Raw genomic sequence first — 18,732 nt, 5'->3', positions numbered from 1 at the left:
TAAACAAAGTACTTGTCTTTCCTTATAAATTTTGATAAAGAATTTAATTTTATTTTGTTGCTTTGGGGTAGGAACGCGAAACGAATTTTCCCGACAACGCCTTATCTGTATAGTGGTAGAGGGATCCTCCATAGGGAGAGACTAGTTGGCTCTTCAGCACTGCGTTGGTCCATGTGAAGGGCCTTCGTCAGATCTGGATACGGCCTGGATCCGGCAGGCTGCAGGAAAACCTCGGGATAAACACAGACACTAATATTAGCGTAGATGCCATTCTTCTCATGATGTAACGAGTACATCAGGATTTATGGGAAGTGTTCCCGGTTCCGGCTGACCTAATCTATGCAGCCTAACATTGAATTATAGAAGTCTATAATGTATTATGTGAATGTTAGGTCAAAGAGATGTGTCTTTAATCTGGCTTTGAACTGACAGAGTGTGTCTGCTTCCCGGACAATGGTAGGAAGACTGTTCCAGAGTTTTGGTGCTAAATAGGAGAAGGATCTACCGCCTGCAGTCGATTTTGATATTCTAGGTATTAGTAATAATAGCAATAGACGTGAAGGACTATAATGCGTTAAGAGCTCGCTCAAGGCCTACAGATTGTTTCAAAGCAGCTTTACAGTGATAAACAGGAAAATAATGATCAATGATGCAAACAGAGTTCAATTCTACTGTTATGCAGCTCTAAAAAAAGACAAAATTGTCATTATTCAGCTGAAATCAGTTCAAGTCAAGTCACCTTATTTTTTTATAGCGCTTTTTACAATACAGATTGTTTCAAAGCAGCTTCATAGTGATAACAGGAAAATAATGCAACAAAGTTGCAGTTCAGTGTTGATTCAGTTCGGTTCAAAGTAACCATAATCACTAAATGCTTGACAATTCTGCATAAGTGAACTGCACAGAGATCAGCAGTAGGCTACACATGTAGAACTACACCCCCCATGTGTCGCGCGAGCCGTAATGTCCCGGATACTGAGAGCGCCGGAAGAGAAGCAGGTGTGTGTGTCTTCCTTGGCCATCTTGTGGTTGTCCACCGTGAGCCGTTTGCTCGAAGAATCGGAGGAGAATCCCGTTGTTGGGGCGCCATCATGCCCGGGCATCTGCAAGAAGGCTTCGGCTGTGTCGTTACCAATCGGTTCGACCAGCTATTGGACGACGAATCCGACCCGTTCGAGATTTTAAAGGCTGCCGAAAACAAGAAGAAAGATGCGGCCGCGTCGGGCGGCTCGAAGACGGCAGCTCAAGCCGCTAAACAGCTGAAGAAAGAGTCCCAGAAAGACAGGAAAAACACAACGCAGGAGAAGAAAGAAGAAATCCAGGCCCCTGTGCCACTTAAGAAGGAGGGTATGTAGAAGTTTCAGAACTAAATATCTCAAAACCGAATGAGCCTAGACAACATATTTGGATATTATAGACACGCTCCAAACAACAAAACGCTGCCGAGTCGCAACGCGCCTGAAAAATGCTGACGCGAACCTCTCAAACGCGCCATAAATGAGTTCGTAACGCACATGTGGTGCCCAAAAAATGCTGTCTAGGTAGGCAGCTCAGTGGGTTATGGGACGGGGCGACTGACGCTTGCTCGTGTGCATATAAACACAGCAGAGAAGTCAACATGGAGCGGCTGCTGCTGCTGGGGTTGGTGTTGTTGTCGACATTTGATGTGCACTAACACCGTATTTTGAGAGCGAAATGCCCCCAGTGAGGTTCAGCATACGTGTCTTTCACATGTGTTCTTCTTCTGACATGTCAACATCTCTATTTGTTTGTGATTTGATCATCCTCACTTTATTTATAACTGCGTAGCTGCCTTAGCTACATGCTAATGTGCTAGCCGTATGTAAATATATAATGTGATGATGTTTTACTTCACAGCGTGCTGATGTGCACATGGAGAAAATGTCGGCGTGTTTTGATCTTATGCAAAAATGCATGAGCAGGACTTTCACTTTTATATCGTTAGGTGTGTCGTGACTGTAACGAAGATCTATGCAGGAACTCATTCATGTTGACAAATTAAGGCTAGTGTTCACCAGTCTGTGTCATTTCATATGGTCATGTTTAAGTTTTTATTTTATTTTATTCTTTCTTGTTGAAAATACAATATCTGTACCCTAGTGCTATAAGATCTGAGCTAGTAAGTGAAAAGGTGTCTTCAAACATCACTAGATTGGTGAATAATTGTGACCTCGTGCAAAACACTAAAATGAGTAACAGTTAGCTCACCCAAATTGTATAGGGATAGTTCACACAAAAATTAACATTTTGTCATTACTTACTAGCCCTCAAGTTGTTCCGATCCGAACCTGTACGAGTTTTTCTTCTTGAACACAAAGGAAGATATTTTAAAGTATGTTGGTAGCCACTGACTTACAAATTCTGTGGAAGTCGAAGGCTACCGTCAACTGTCTGTTTACTGACATTCTTTAAAATATCTTCTTTTGTGTTCAACAGAAGAATGAAACCCATAACTTACAGGTTTGGAACAGCTTGAGGGCGAGCAAATGATGACAGAATTTACATTTTTGGTTGAACTACTACTTTGATCACCCTTGTGTGCTCGCATATAATGGTTGGTGTTTTAATTTTTTTTTACATACAGTGGAAGTAAAGTCATAGACTACTTTCATGGTCCCCGCCAGCCCACAACTTGCGCACTATATGCTTAAATAATTGTGTGCTGTTTAAGTACTAATAGAGCTTCAGAAATAGATGTATGGATTACTTTTGGCCGCCACATGCAGCAAGTCAGGTCAAAAAGCTTATTTCATAAAATCAGTTCTCATTTTCTCTGAGTTCAAATTCACAGGTTCTTAGTGTTGGGCTTTTTCACCCGTGTTTAATGAATGTCTGAATCTCTGTTTTAGGAATGAGGAGAGTTGGGCGGAGGCCGGAGGGTCAGCAGGGTCCGGCCAGCTCCCAACACCCCGGAGGTCAAGGAGGTCAAGGAGATGGTCGACCTGGTGACCGGCGGCCAGAGAGACGTCCTCCTCGTGAGCGACGCTTCGATAAACCAGCTGATGAAAAGCCAGAGGGGGGCGAGTTCTCTGTGGACAAGTGAGTTTTGTTATAATCAAATGTAACTGACGGCATTAGTTCTGGGTGGACTATATCGGTCTTTCATCTTTTTTACTGAACCTATATACAGTAGTCAACATTTGAAGTGGATCAAAAAAGTTCATAAAAATGGTCCTAAGACAAGAAAACAGGTATTGTTCAAAATTCATGTATAACTTTGATGAAAGGTTTTGATCCACTTCAAATGTTGACTACTGTATATTCTCAAATCAATCTTTTAGTCTATGCTGTTTTCAGTTGATGCGAGAACAAAACTTCACTAAACATTTGTTTGTAGCTTGCCTTCCGAATGTCCAGTATTCCCAATAAGCTTTGTTACTTTTGATATAAAACAAAGTCTCAGCTTTCAAATTCTATTAATTTTATCCTGAAATTCAAAGAGTTAATGTGATTTTGAATAGAGATCGACTGATATTTTCTTTATATATCTAATGCTGATTATATGCATGTTTATGTACACAATAACTGAATACAGAACTGATGTATTTTTATTATTTCTGTTTTTGACATTTATAGTGGTACTGAACAAAACTGTTTTAACACTCTTTTATACTGTAATTTCACTCTCTCCTTGCATTTATAAAACACACTTCTACATCAATAAATCAAGGGGTCTGCAAAAAGAGTGCAAAAAAAAAAAAAAACACATTAAGTGTCTCTTTTAAACGAAAGCTTTGATCGGGTGAACAAACAGATAGCAAATATAGCATGTGAAATAAACACACACACAAAAAACATCCTGAATAAAAAACATTGCTGCTGTAGTGTGGCTGTTTTGCTTAATTCTTGAAAATCACAAGACAGACTCATGTAATTCATCAAGTCATGTCCCAACAAAGATTAAAGACTTCATTGGGACATTTTCATCACTTGATGAATTACATGACTGTGAGTTTGTCTCTATTATTTAGTGCCAAGTTTAAACTACATATCATGCATTTAACATCTCATTTGTGCGTTAAAGTGTAAGTTGCAGGTTAACCACCACAGCCAATTAATGTGTAAATTAAAGTGCTCTATATGTATATATTTAATTATTTCTGTCTTAAAATGCGTTAAAATAGCATTTATTGGGGTTTCTTCAAAGGTAGCGTGTTTTTTCAGTTACTGGGTGATGACGTCACAAGAGGAACTCGCAACCCATACTCCGCTAGATTCCTACTGTATTAAGGCTATTTGGAGAACGACTGAGGATGTGGGAAACCATCAAATTCTTTATGGACCACAGCCCTACAATTTTTAACCGGTCAGGCGTGAGAGAGGGGAGCCATGGCACTCAAAGAGTTATTAATGCTTGGTGTGAGGAGAATGAGTGGAGGGTTGGCCAGGTGTCCCGGTGAGTAACGTTAGCTACGTTAGAGCAAGTAGCCTGGTGCAAACTTAACCCGGATAATATAACGGAACAAGCAAGTCTTTTCAAAATATTGCCGTCATGTAGAATAGCAAGGAGGGATAACGACTGAAGACATTATTTACTTACAGTAAGTCAGTCCAAATCAGAGCTGCACGTTAGAGATGCACGTCAGGCGCAATCGTTAGTCTCATCGACGCCTCAAACGTCATGTAATACCCTTCCTCAATCCACGCGTTATCAATTTCTCACGATTTAATTAGCGATGTTTATTGTCAGAAAAGAAAAAGAGAGATCGATGTCCCCATCACTGTGTTTGTGTGGGCTATCAGCAGTGGAGAGTGTGTGCTGCCGTGAGGTGAACGCGTTTTGTTTAGTGGAACAGCTCGACCTGCGACCGGCTGATCTGGCGTGCCTGAACCCGTTTGTTTTGCGAATAGCTTATTCTCATTTCAGGCAGGATCACGGTCCCCTTGAAGTCAGCACACACGAGTATGTTTACAATGGAGTTATTTTATCCATAATTTCTTTTATCAAATAAAACATACAACCAACTTTTCTGTAGTTATGTAAGGCATCTATAGCTGCTAGCGTACGGTAACTCTACTAGTGAGTTCCTCTTATGACGTCACGCCCCATCTAGTGGAAGGGAGCGGGAGCGGTTAAAACCACTGTTAAAAGTGCCAACTTTTCATATTATATCAGCATTTTGGTATAAAAAACAATGGTGGGCAGTTCTTATCTTTGTTTAATAAACACATTGCATTATCTTCGTGAAAAATTTAACCTGCAACTTACACTTTAATGGCTGTTATGTCAAATTTACAAGTTAAATTATCAGTAAAAACGATTATCGGTTGATTACTAATTATGAAGTTCTTTAATGTGGCGTGACAGATCACTGTAGCAACCTCAGTTCAAGAACCCATCATCTCCTCCACTTTACTACTAGTTATAGCATGAAAAGCATGAATGAACATCAGAAGGTATGTTGAAAGAAACCGTACAACTTTCTGAAATGAATCATGTTTTATGTAGTCCCTCAATCAGTGTTTCGACCGCAGAAAGACATCAGTGAAACAGCTTGTAAACACTGTCAGGCAACATTTACTTGAGGATAGCCATTCAATATCAATTGCTCATTAGTCAGCTAGGAAAAACAACAACCTTTGCTTAATTTGTTAGTAATGTCTTATTCATTGTATGTTTGAATAAGTCTGTCATGAAAACAATAAGTTGGATTAGAAACAATTATATAATTAAGCTTAAATAAGAAGTGAACTTCTAAGCATTTAAATTTGGACGCTTTTGTTAATTTTAAACTTTAATATTATAGTAATGTACTGAAAGACTGGGTTCTCTGTATAGTTTACAATATTAGTTGAGAGATTGTTCTAGCTGAGTGAGGGTTATTTCATTTAGAAAAACCTAAGCCTAAAAAAACAACTGATATCACCAAACAGATTTTCAAAATAATGTCTGTAAGTCCTGCATCTGCCATTGGTTAGACAGACAGGAAGTCAAACTCCCCAAACTCATGCCATTGGTCGAGCCAGTTTTGCAGTGTTTGTCTGGTTCAGATTCTAAAAAAATTGTTTAACCACCATGGTAAAGAAATCCACTGAAACCCCATGTGATGAATAGCTACATCTAAGCATCTTTTTACTTTATTTGTAGCTCAAGATTGCCAGGTGTCTTTGTCATAACATGTTCTAAATGTTGTCCTCAGGCCAGTTGGGGATAAGCCGTCTCGAGGGCGCGGAGGAGGACGCGGGGCCAGAGGTGGCCGTGGACGAGGCATGGGACGCGGAGATGGTTTTGATTCCCGGGGCAAACGTGACTTTGATAGACACAGCGGCAATGACAAATCGTGAGTGTGAGAAGCCAGCAATAACAAATGCTTAAAGGGGTCTTGTTGCATTAGTCTCACTGGAATGTTCTTCATGTCTTAGTCGACAGAAAGGAGAGGAGAAGCGCGGTGGGAGTGGCCCGCACAACTGGGGCAATGTGAAGGAAGAAGCCAGGTAGGATTGTAGATGGGAAATATTTGAGGCTTGGGGTTGTGGCAGCTTATTTGGGAACTTGACTTTCAAGCTCGTCCAGTGTGTCATACAGAAATATTGTAGATCAGGGGTCGGCAAGTAAGTTTGGCATCGGGTCCAAAAAAGAAATTTGCCACTAGATGGCAGGCCAGAACATAGTCAAAGCATCATTTAAGAAATGAATTGATGAAAAATGCAACTAGAATTGCCTGTGACAGACTGTTACAGTGTCTTTTGTTATAGGTAATGAGCTGGTACTCTGTGTTCAATCCTGGAGTAGGACAGTCATTAACAAAAAGCCACATTTGTGTGGCGGTGTCCGGGTTTTACACTGGGTAAATTAATAAAGCAGTAGTGACACGTAACCTGGCAAGTATCTTCATTCACCACCTTGCAACACAGACTGTGTGTGTATCATTTTAATACGAAAATAGGGCATATAAATTATAATGGAAAGACAACTATGCGTTCATCCTACCTAGTTTTGAGAATGCAAAGCCGGTGTCTCTTATCTGCAACGAAGCGATCCACAGACTCTTTTGAATGTCTTTCAGACATTTTCAAATTAAAAGCTCTCAATTCATCTCAAAATAAAACGTAAAAGACGTAAAATGCAAAGCCGTTTTTGAAGGCAAAATCACTAAAGACGAAGTGATTGTAAGTTACAGTTGCTCTCTTGACAGATCTATTTCAGAACCAGGCGATATGAAAATAATCTGGCTGTGGGCGCGGGCCAGATAGGAGTGTTGGCCAGTTTTGGCCCGCCGGCCGCCTGTTTCCGACCCCTGTTGTAGATCGTCTAAAATACCTGAACCGCTTATGTGATGTGACTCTTATTCTAATTAGGGGCGTTTGGTAAGGCAAATAAATCATTTTTATTTATTCAACCCCAAGTATAACATTTTGACACTTGTCCCGCTTGTGCTCTAGATACGAGTAACGCCTAATCATTACCATATTAAGAATCTGATCATTATCATAGTGTTTATTTAATTAACACTGCCAAATTCAGGTTACATTTCTGAAATGTAAGATTTCTGAAATGTTTAAAAGGTTTAGTTTGATCATCTCAAGGGTTCTCCAGATCTAATAAGTGTCTTAATTTGACAGTGAGCTTGATCAGTCCGCTGCACCTGAGCCTGTTCCTGAAGGTGAAGAACACGCCCCTGTCGACTCCGAAAACAAGTGAGTGCAATTCTGTTCACCAGAAGTTGATGTGAAGAAATGAAAATGCTTCACGTATTAAGAGCATGCCATTGGATGATTGTGTGTATGTAGAGAGAATGAAGTAGAGGAGGTGAAGGAGGAAGGTCCTAAGGAGATGACACTGGATGAATGGAAGGCCATGCAAGACAAAGAACGGTCCAAAGTTGAATTCAACATCCGCAAGCCCAACGAAGGTAACGATGGTCAGTGGAAGAAGGGCTACGTACTTCACAAGTCAAAGAGTGAGGAAGTTGGCACGGTAGGTTCAATTAGCCAATTTTCTATTGGTCTTGTAAATGTCAGTCTTTTAATGGTTCCAAGACTCATTTCTGCTTTTGTGTGTTTCCAGCGGCATGCTGGAGCTGTGATTGAAGCTGGGGATGTTGATCCCGACTCGTTCCACAAGGTATTTGTCTAAATTTGTGTTTGGATTGTTTTTTACTATTCAGGCACTCAGGTGGTCACCCTCTTGGTCACCTTTTAAAGTTGTTTTGCACTTTGTAGATGGTTATTAGGGGTGGGGGAAAAAATCGATACTGCATAGTATCGCGATATTTTCTGTGGCAATACTGTATCGATACACGGGCGCCAAGTATCGATCTTTTATTATTTAAATTACACATGAGAATTTAACTTTGGTAGTAGAATGCTAAAAATCAATTGCTCATTCAGTCCACTAGATGGTGCTGTTTGTTTTCTGGTGAGGTCAGCGGAGTGACTGTTGGGTTGACTGTCACTGTCAGCGTGCAGGAGGACATAGATAAAATAAACATGGCAGCATCAGAGAAAGAAATCCGAAATGCACTCAGTGCAGTGTTTCCCACACATAGACTAATTCGTGGCGGTGCGCCACAGAATCAACACCGGCCACATGGTGCGTTTCGTTATAAAAAATGTTTTACGCAATTTAAAACACGCAGCGTATTCATTCAGCGGCATTTCCTTTCCCTGCTCTCCCTCCGTCACTCTGTCACTCACGCGTCTCTCTCACAAGCAATTTTTTGTCTCGCCAAAGCCTTATTTGATCGGTGAGTGTTGTACATGACTGCTGCGCTTGCGATAATGCGCATATTACTGAGAGAACGAGCAGAGAGAGAGAGCCCCGGTCGCGCGCGCACCCTCGCCGTCTTCAAACTGTCTTGCTCCCTCGCGCATATTAATCAAAATCAATTGAGAATTGACACGATGGTAAAAGATCGGAAGACCGAAGTTTCACGTGCAGCATTCGGGTATTTTTTCCCTGAATTAACGTTACTGCTGGGTGTTGTGCAAAAAAAAGAAAGAAAAACTTTTACGTTGCCTTCTCTGAAAAGCGTTCCGCACATTCAGCTGACATGAAAAACACTTTCAATAAACAAAACAAAATCCAATGATGAAATGTTTTCTGTGTTGACAAATCGTGTGCGATGTCCTGACTGCCGGGATAATCACACGCGTTACAAGTCCGCTAATGACACGTCCGATTCGCGAACTACTCCTTTGAAGTTTAGACTGTTTGCGGTAAATGCAGTTGGGTTGTCGAGGTCAAAACTCTAAATAAGATGTGAATCAAATAAACTTACTATAAATAATGTTATGTCATTGTTTTACTCTTACACTGAATGTTTGGATTTTGTGAAGGTGTGAATCATTTTTGATTAATATTTAATATAATAAAGTTCTGTGTAACAGATCATTAACGGAGATTATTAAAATTGATGTGACATGAACAAGCAGGTTGACAGTTTTCCTTTGCGGACATAATTTGAAGTTGGAAAAAGGTAATAAATTGCAATATATTGCAGAATATCGCAATATGTTTAAAATCGCAATAATATCGTATCGTGACCTAAGTATCGGGATAATATCGTATCGTGGTGCCTCTGGTGATTCCCACCCCTAATGGTTATCCTAAACTAAAGTTCAGTTAAAACAGTACATGGCCAGAATTCAAGAGTCTATGGCCATGTACACTCAATGACATGCTGACTTTTTAAAACCAAAAAATCACTCTGTTGCAAGCTTCTGTTCCTCAGTCATCCTCTTCCTGGTTTACTGACTCTATGCTTACAGTCAGGGTTTTTCCTGGGTCAAAATTGGTCATCCTTTCTTGCCCTCCTTTAAAAAAAAAAGCTGTGATTTTACCACTGGATTTCATAGCTTTTTAAGATAAAATCCTTCTTTGCTAGAACTGATAATTATTTTGGTATTTAATATCGTATCAATATCAAAAAGTAGCATTAAAAAGTTTATTTTAACTAATAGTCTAATTTTCTACCATAAACAATTGAAGAAAATTAGCAGCTAGCTAACAACAGCTTGCTTTGCACTTTTTTTTTTTTTTTTGGTTTCATCTCACTCCAGTCTAAACTAAATAATTTTTTGGTAATGTTTAGGGGTGTGACGATAACCGCATCACCGCAATATCGCGTTGATGAGATGCCTACCGCGGTGTGAGGTCATCACCGCACGTTTTTTTTTTTTTTTTGCTGAAAGTTACAGGAGTGCATATGGTGTGTGATATGAACTATAAACACATTAATATTTTGCTTATAATTTACTGTATTCTGCGAGTCCCATGTTCAAGGGTTTCTGGAGAAAAAAAAAACGCTTCCTGTGCAAGGGAGGGAGTCGAGGGACAGTCCGTTAAACATGCCTATGGGGGATTTATTTTTGTGTGTGTCTGATTATTATTAATTAACTGCTAGGTTTTGTGATGTTTACAGATAATGTTCAATTAAATACAAACAAACACAGGAATAAAAGACAAGCATAACGTAAACAGTTGGAGTTAGATTTTAATTGCAAGTAGCGATCTCTCTTATCTGGTATAGGAAATAACAGTTGACGGCGCTAGCCGAATGATTAAAAAAATAGCCACGAATCTAGTGTCTAAGCCAAATACTGTGTCGCCTTTGAGGCAGGTGACAATTAAGGGGAAGCCGGTGAATTTGGACAAGGCGCACAAAAGTATTCGTCTCGTGAGGAAATGCCACTAACCAATAACTAGACCACATCTTAGAAAAATGAACCGTCCTGTGGCGTTTGCTGGACTTAAGTGCAGCACACCTACCTTAGGTCGGCGACACACTGGCTGCGTGGCGTGTCCGTTTTTATTTCGGCTCCCATGTTAACAGGTTAGAGCTTGAGAGCGTGAGACGCGCTTCTCAGTTGCGGCACGAGCCGCGCTGAAAACGCGTGCATGCCAGAAATAGAACCAACGCCTATTTTTCACGCGACACGCAAGCGTGTTGGAAGCGTTTCCTGGCAAAATATAATAGGAAAAGATGTTTGTATGTCATTTTGACATGAATACATATTAATAAATTACATTTTGATGTTTGAAAGTTAAGGTTTTGACATAAATGTAGATATAAATGTAATTAAAAAAAAATTATCGATTTTCAAATATTGCACCTGTCAATACAGAACGAAATATTCTGTAGCCTATTTTGCCGTCAATAGCCTACTGCCGAGTGCCGACGCTGTCTTTGCTGCTATATATTTATGTTTAACATTAAGTAGCCTAGGCCTTCCACAACTCTCTCCCCATGTCGAATATATCACCAATGAGGCATCTATGTCACCTAGCAGCAGCAGCGCTGTTTCTGGTGTGCAAAGACATAGAAAAAGAGACGCAACTGACACGCAACAGAAACGCCACAATCACACCACACAGCCAGTGTGTCGCCGGCCTTAAGACTACCTAGTGCTGGGCGGTTTGACCAAAAATCAACATCACGGTTTTTTTCTAAATTATACCGGTTTCACGGTTTTTACCGTTTTTTTTTTTTTTTTTTTTAAGCATGATGGGTGTTAACCACATTTTCTACTGAGTGAGAGAGGAAATACTGCAGTAGATTTACTTATAATGCCCTATTTTATTGTCATGAGTGAATATTATAGAAAAAATCCACACTAATATTAATGATACAGGTTTGCAAGGCTGTTTACAAAGAGGTGCCAGCAGGACGCGCTTTAGGAGCGGCAGAAACAGTGGTTTCCCCGGTAACGGCTGTACACAAAGCAGCAACGCTCATAAACACTGCTTTATCAGGAAAGATAAAGAAAGATTCAATCGTAATACCAAAGAAACTTTTCTAAAGACCGTCAGTTCACTTCAGATACGTTAATACAGTATAAAAACACGCGCGCCGCAAGAAAAAAGACTCTCACCCCCACACGTATCGTGCCCATTCTAGTCAATGCTTGTGTTTCAGATCGAAGCTTCCCAGAAGCGGCTCTCCGCGCCGCTTCGCTAAATATAGGCGCCTAGTCTATTTTGACGCACCGCGTGGAGGACGGAATAAAACCTTGTCGCAGCTGTAATGCGCCGCAGACGTGTGTTGTAAATGAGGGGTGAGACTGTGTCAGCAGCGCCGCGTTCCGATTAAAGCGACATACACCGGTATTGCGGTATATTCAAAATTCATATCGTAACAAAAATAAACACCGGTATTCGGTTTGAACCGGTAAACCGCCCAGCCCTAAGACTACCTAATTAATAGTTAATTATTAATATTTACAATTTAATATAAATGTTAATTTGTTTATTTTTTTAATAAAGAATACTGCTTTATGATTATTCATTTCCATTGTCATTTACAAGCTACATGCGGTCTTGATCGCGTCTGCAATGTGTGATGCGGCTGCGGGTGATTTTTTTTTGGGGGGGGGATGTCGGTTAACCGCCAAACCGCGATATTTGTTGCTTCTTCACCGCGGTAAGAAAAAATCCCATACCGTCACAGCCCTAGTAATGTTTCTACACATTGTCATATAAATAACCTGAAAAAACTGTAGTTCATTAAGGTTAAATCTCGCTGACTACTCTTACTAAAAAATGGGGTAAGCACACTTACATTCTCATTTTAAGTGATTTGTTGGTAACACTTTATGATATGGTTTGATTTGTTAACATTTGTTAATGTATTAGGCTAACTAACATGAACTAACCATGAGCAATACATTTGTTACAGTATTTATTCATCTTTGTTAATCTCAGTTAATAAAAAATACAGCTGTTCATTGTAGCCTCAATAATGTAGGCTACTGGTAAATGGTGAAATTAACATTATCATTGATTAATAAATGCTGTAGAAGTTCAGTTTATTAATAGTATACAGTGTTTCCCACAGAATTAGATTCTATTTGCGGTGGTGTGGTGTTTGGGGACCGGGGAGGGGGGGGGGGGCGTGATTAAGTTATATATATATATATATATATATATATATATATACATATATATATATATATATATATATATATACATTGTCAATATATACATATATATATATATTGACAAGTACACATTCCCATTGCCAACACTTAGTGTCAGATAACTTAAAGACTTTTTGTGCCATTGCTACATTCTATGCTATGACTGCTCCAAAGACTTTTTGTTGCAAATTTTGCTCACACACAAACCTGGAACTGGACACACACACACACACACAAACTCACAAACTTACTGACACACTCAAACACAGGCTCACACACTCAAACACAGGCTCACACACACTCACACATTCAAAAAGACTCACACACACAGATTCAAACACAGACACACACTCAGACTCAGACACACACAGGCTCACACACACACACCAAACTGGACCTGGAGGTGGACACACACAGACTCAGACACACACACACACACACACGCACACTTGGAGATTGAGGTGGACAAAAACCAACACACACCAACCTGAACCTGGAGATAATAATAATATAATGTCTAGTCTGGTGGCTGTGATATGAACCTACCAACGTCCGTTGCAATGATTTTTGGAACGACTGATCGCGAGAGGAACAAATTACGTTTTAGTCGCATAACATCGGTTAATGGAAACGCCGTCATTTCGCAATAGTTGTAACGTTAATTGATATTTAGAAGAAAAAAATCGCAAAAGTTTTGCGCGAATCTGTAATGAAACGCGACCGCGCTTAACATCTTGACAACTTCTCAGAGTTATGTTGAGCAACAGTGTTCATTATACTAACCATTCAACTCCGGATTGATTCTGGAATCTTCGCTGGGGGAATAAGCATTAAGCACCGGCAACATCCGCTCTCTACATGCTCATGTTTTGATTCAGATCGTGCGGTAAGAGAAGGAGGGGCTAGTCGTGCCTCCATTGTCAGTTTGTGAGAGAGAGGGGGAGCAAGCAGCGCGAATAAAATACAATTTTACCCATATTAAATAGTTAAAAAATCTGAATCAATCCGTGGCGGTCAGCGTTGATATGTGGCGGGCCGCCACAAATTAATGAATGTATGGGAAAATATACCACATATATAACACATACCCTGGTATATGTTAACTAATGTAGTTAACTAGAGTTTAATAAATGGAACCTTATTGTAAAGTGTTACCGATTTGATTCAGACGTCTCTTGAGTTCAGTGTTGGATAGATCAGTTGTTTTAACCATTCATTAATGTGAATTGGTTCAAAGGAGTCATAGTTTGTGAATTGGACGTGTCATTGGCGGACGTTGTGTGATTATCCCGGCAGTTAGAACATGGCACAAGATTTGTGTCAACACAGAAAACATTTCATCACTGGATAGGTTTTTTCATTTATTGAAAGTGTGGTTTATGTCAGCTGAATGTGGGGAATGCTTTTCAGAGAAGATAAGAGAGAGAGAGCTAGACAGCGCTTAGTTTGCAGACGGTGGGACTGCGTGCGGCCGGGCCTCTCTCTGCTCGATCTGTCACAAGCGCAGCAGTCATCTACGTCGCTCACCGATCAAATAAGGCTTTGGCGGGACAGAAATTCGCTTTGGTGGCCGCCAAAACATTTTCAATGCAGGAAAAACCCTGACAGTGATTTTCTTCCCAACTGCTCCTGTTAATTTAGTTTGCCTTCCCTGATGACAGCATGTTAAATTAATCACATATTTTTCTGTAATTAATCATGATTAATCACACCTGACATTAAAGTTTTTAAAATATTTTTGTGTTGTAATACTTAAGTAATATCTCCAAAATAATGTAGAAACAACACACAGTATTATTTTAAATACTAGTTTAATGGCATCTTCTTACTAAGAAATACGAATGAAAGCCTGTATCACCGATACCAATACTGTTGTCTCTATTGCAGGGATTGTTCTCCCTCAATGTTAGCCATTATTTACACCCATTTAACGTTATAGTATAATTAAAAGCTATCGATTTTAACATTTAATAGGCTTAACATTTAGTATATGTGAACTTCAAACTATCTTCACCAAATTGTAATGTCACATTTAGCTGTACCTTTAATCTATCAGGGTTCAACACAGGGATAAATATCAGGGTTGCAGAAAATAATATTTTTTTTGGTTGTTTCTGACCCATGGAACCTTATAAACAGTGCTTTAAGATTTTAAGAAATAAACAGAAATTGAATACAGTTATCAAACACTACAGTTTTCACTGCATAAATTATAAATTAAATATTGATTAATCCTGAGTAAGACATTATTCAGTCAAGAGCAGTGAGTGGTTTTCTCTTTTGTTCTTTGATTAGCATTAATCAGGCCACAGTGGGGTTATTAGGGGTTATCACTTTAAGACCATTTTGTGCCGGTAAAGATTTCAGTTCTTTTTTGCGTCTTATCACGCATGAATGGTTCAATAGCACTAGAATGAATGATAGCGGGATCATATACTGTAGATTTGCCAAAGGATGACAGCGTTAATATCGTTAAATATTTGAAATGATTTGAAAGGAAAAAATGATCGCTTGCGTTAATTTTGACAGCACTAATATTAGTACTGTGGGTCAGCTCTGTGGTCATAGTTTCTTTTCTGAAGTTCTCATCATGTGATATTGGGAATGATAGATTTGTTTCCTGTAATATTTCTTAAAGGCTGAAGAAGGTGGAGAACACCACTTCCGTAAGCCAGCCAATGACATCACATCCCAACTGGAGATAAACTTCGGAGACTTGGGTCGACCAGGACGTGGTCGTGGAGGTTCTCGTGGAGGACGTGGAGGCCGTGGAGGAGGAGGAGGTGGTGGTGGTGGTGGAGGTGGAGGAGGAGGAGGAGGTGGCAGCAGTGGCGGACGCCCAAGCCGAGGCGGAGGCAGATCTGAGAAGGTAAAGAACTAAGACATGTACTCTGTTTTTTTGTTACAGAGACTGCTTATATCAAATAAAACTAGTCTGCTCCGATAGCATTATCACTATGCATTATATTCATGTTTTACTTAAAAAATACATTTTTAAATGAACTCAATTCACTTATACCCCAACAAAGAGCTTCAAAACTTTCTATTGTTACTATTATGCTTTAAACTAGGGATGCGCCGATTCCAGTGTTGGTATGGGGCCCAATATTGCGCTCGTTTACTTGTAAAAAATAGAGAGCAGAATGGAATAGGTAAATAATAGAGAAGGATGTATATGAAGTAAATGCATCTAATTAACAGATTATTAAACAAATGAAATATTCACGCTAAGTGAAACAGACACAGACATCGCTGGAAAGTTTGTAGTTCGGTCGGATATGTCAATGGCAAAGACAGTTTAACAAGGACCATATTACTAACGTTAACTTACGGTGAAGAGAGAGAGTGCGCTTGTGAAACATTTGAGAAAGAAAACGTGTGTAACCGTATAGGATACGTGCAGCAGCCTAATAAACCAGCTGCTGTTTTCATCCTCAATGTTAATATAGCAAGAAAAGAAATGACTCTTTTAATTTTATCAATGATTTAATCTAGATTTATACAGTGAATACTTATTTTACATTTGATTACTTGTCAATTTCTGTACCTAAGAATTGTGATATTTCACAAATACAGGTATCGGTCCTCGATCTTGGAAAGTACTAAAAATGAAAGGATAGATATCGGACTCCTCCTTCTGTATTATTTACACAATAATAAGGGAGATCAAATGAAAACAACAATCATAAAGTGTAATATAAATGTATACCAAGAAAGAAAAAAAGGAAGTGTCCTGTAACAAAACAATGCCATCATACAACACTTCCAGAGAGGTTTAAACGAGTCCAGCAAGCATTTGGAAAGTTGAAGATGGCACAAGATGCTGAATGCTGGAGTACATATTTCACTAATTTAGTCGGTGTTTGATTTACAGGAAAAAGAGCGATACATTAATAAATGATTGTTTCTCCTTATTGCCGTGTAGTCCTGAAGTGTGTTGCTTTTGAATTTGACAGGGTGGAGGTGTTTCTGTTCCCAACGTGGATGATCCCGAGGCTTTTCCGGCCCTGGCTTAAACCTCAGCTCCGCCACCTAACCTTCCTCCAGGCTCCCCTCCTCTTTGACGCTTGCATGCTTATGGATCGTTCGACCATAGAAACCGGGAAATAGAAATACATGAGACTGTCATCCATACATACACTGAGAACTGACTTTTACCTGCGGAAAAACACAAAAAGGACTTCTTGTTACACTGAAGCAAATTATGGGTAGAGGTTTTGTATTTAGAGACATGATAGCAGGGATGTTCATACAGTATTTTTTTCCCTTTTTTCCAGAGATTATGCATTCGCCATAAATATTTTTTTATTGCTGCTTGAATGTATGCATTTTCAAGATAGAAGTTGAAGTGTGTTGTGAACGCTTAAGCTTCCCTCGGGACACGGCGGTGTCTGCGTGTAATTGAGTGCACTCACTCTCTCAATGGCTCTACCAAAAGCAGATTTTTCTTCTTTTTTTTCTCTCTCTCTCTCCATCTCTCACTACTAAGTGAGAATACAAGACTTGTAGTGATGATTTTACTATTAACATATACATGAGTAATGTATACTGACTATTTTAAATGTTTTGAAAGAAAGCTCCAAGGTCAAGCTACCCTCTTGTTATTTGGATTTTTTATTTTATTTTCTTGACCGGTAGCCAGAAGCAAACGCGTCGTCTTGATCTTGCTTTGGTGTTTTGTCGTCCCTTGCTGGACCCTGTGATATTAGTATGCATAGTTGTCTTTGTTCCTCAGAGAGATTACTTCCTTACCTTGTTAAATCACCCAGGGCTCAATGTAGATCCAGGCTGGTCCTCAAGTCATACAAGTTCATCTCTTAGAAACCTTAGGACCACTATCGTGATGTGTTGTGCGTGTGTACGAGAGAAAGATAACCTGTTTTATTTCATCTGCCATAAGTTTGTTTTCCTGAGCTTGGATGGTAAGTTTCAGCAAGTCATGTTCTTAACATGAAGTTTCGTTTGACTTTAGTGAGTTTTCTCTAGCTAAGGTTGTTGACATATCTTGCACTTAGATTTTTGGTGACATTTGAAATATAGCTACTAAGCACGTGGTCTTTTTGCATCAGTACCATTTGTTTTATTTTTATTCCTTCTGTGATCTTTGCTGTGTGTTTATTTTTAATTATTACTATGATGGCACTACTGCTTGCATTTTCTGAAAAATGTGTGATTCAGGGTGGGACAACAGTGTGCTGCAAAAGAAAAGTTGGAACCAGCTTCTTTGTGTATGTGAAATAGCAAGACCTCAAAGTGTGATGGCCGATGTACTCTGTATTCGTAGGAGGGACAATAAAATGGAAGACGACACTATATTTGAGTCCATGCTTCCGGTTTGTCAATGCTCTGCTTTTGTCTCTCTGCTGTTACCTGTTTGTCTGGTACCGAGAATATCAGCAAATATCTGCAGGATCACTTGTTCTGTCAATGCATGCAGGGAAATTAAGACCATCTGTACCATATTCTGAGTAATAACCCTTTTCTATGTACATTTGTTGAATTTGTCCTTGGCAGCATTATACACGAGTCACATTAATACCTGCTTTTATAGCAGTGTTGATCCAGAAATATTTTTCCGTTTTCATGACAAATCATTCATGACACTTGTCTTGATAACACTGGGACTGGTTGTGAGGTTCTGCTGTCAGCTGTAGTTTACCCCACCCTAAGCAGACGGTAACGTGTCAAATATCCATCTAAGGGGAATAACAGATGGGAAGCTGGTGGAGGAGACGTGCTGCCAATTCAGAGGAGCTGCGCAGCAACAAGGTGTTTGATCAAGAGAGCCTGCATTAAGCCCCTGCACCCCCAAAGCAATGGGTTGGTGGACCCTTTTACCACCAGCTTGCTATC

At 39.6% G+C, this 18,732-nt stretch overlaps 1 protein-coding gene across 1 annotated transcript; it reads left to right on the top strand.

The window, feature by feature from the left end:
- Positions 1-922: 922 nt before the first annotated feature.
- serbp1b (SERPINE1 mRNA binding protein 1b) lies at positions 923-18,192 on the top strand. Its single transcript, XM_081373439.1, has 9 exons — positions 923-1,347; positions 2,871-3,060; positions 6,162-6,302; positions 6,385-6,456; positions 7,585-7,659; positions 7,753-7,939; positions 8,030-8,086; positions 15,518-15,748; positions 16,836-18,192. Exons 1-9 carry the CDS (start codon positions 945-947, stop codon positions 16,893-16,895), a joined length of 1,416 nt encoding a protein of 471 aa, XP_081229565.1. The 5' UTR covers positions 923-944; the 3' UTR covers positions 16,896-18,192.
- Positions 18,193-18,732: the final 540 nt, after the last annotated feature.

Source organism: Scardinius erythrophthalmus, assembly GCF_964197995.2.
Source record: "Scardinius erythrophthalmus genome assembly, chromosome: 9".
NCBI classification, from domain to species: Eukaryota; Metazoa; Chordata; class Actinopteri; order Cypriniformes; family Leuciscidae; genus Scardinius; species Scardinius erythrophthalmus.
Note: the sequence above shows the minus strand (reverse complement) of the source record. Positions and strands in the feature narration are given on the sequence as shown.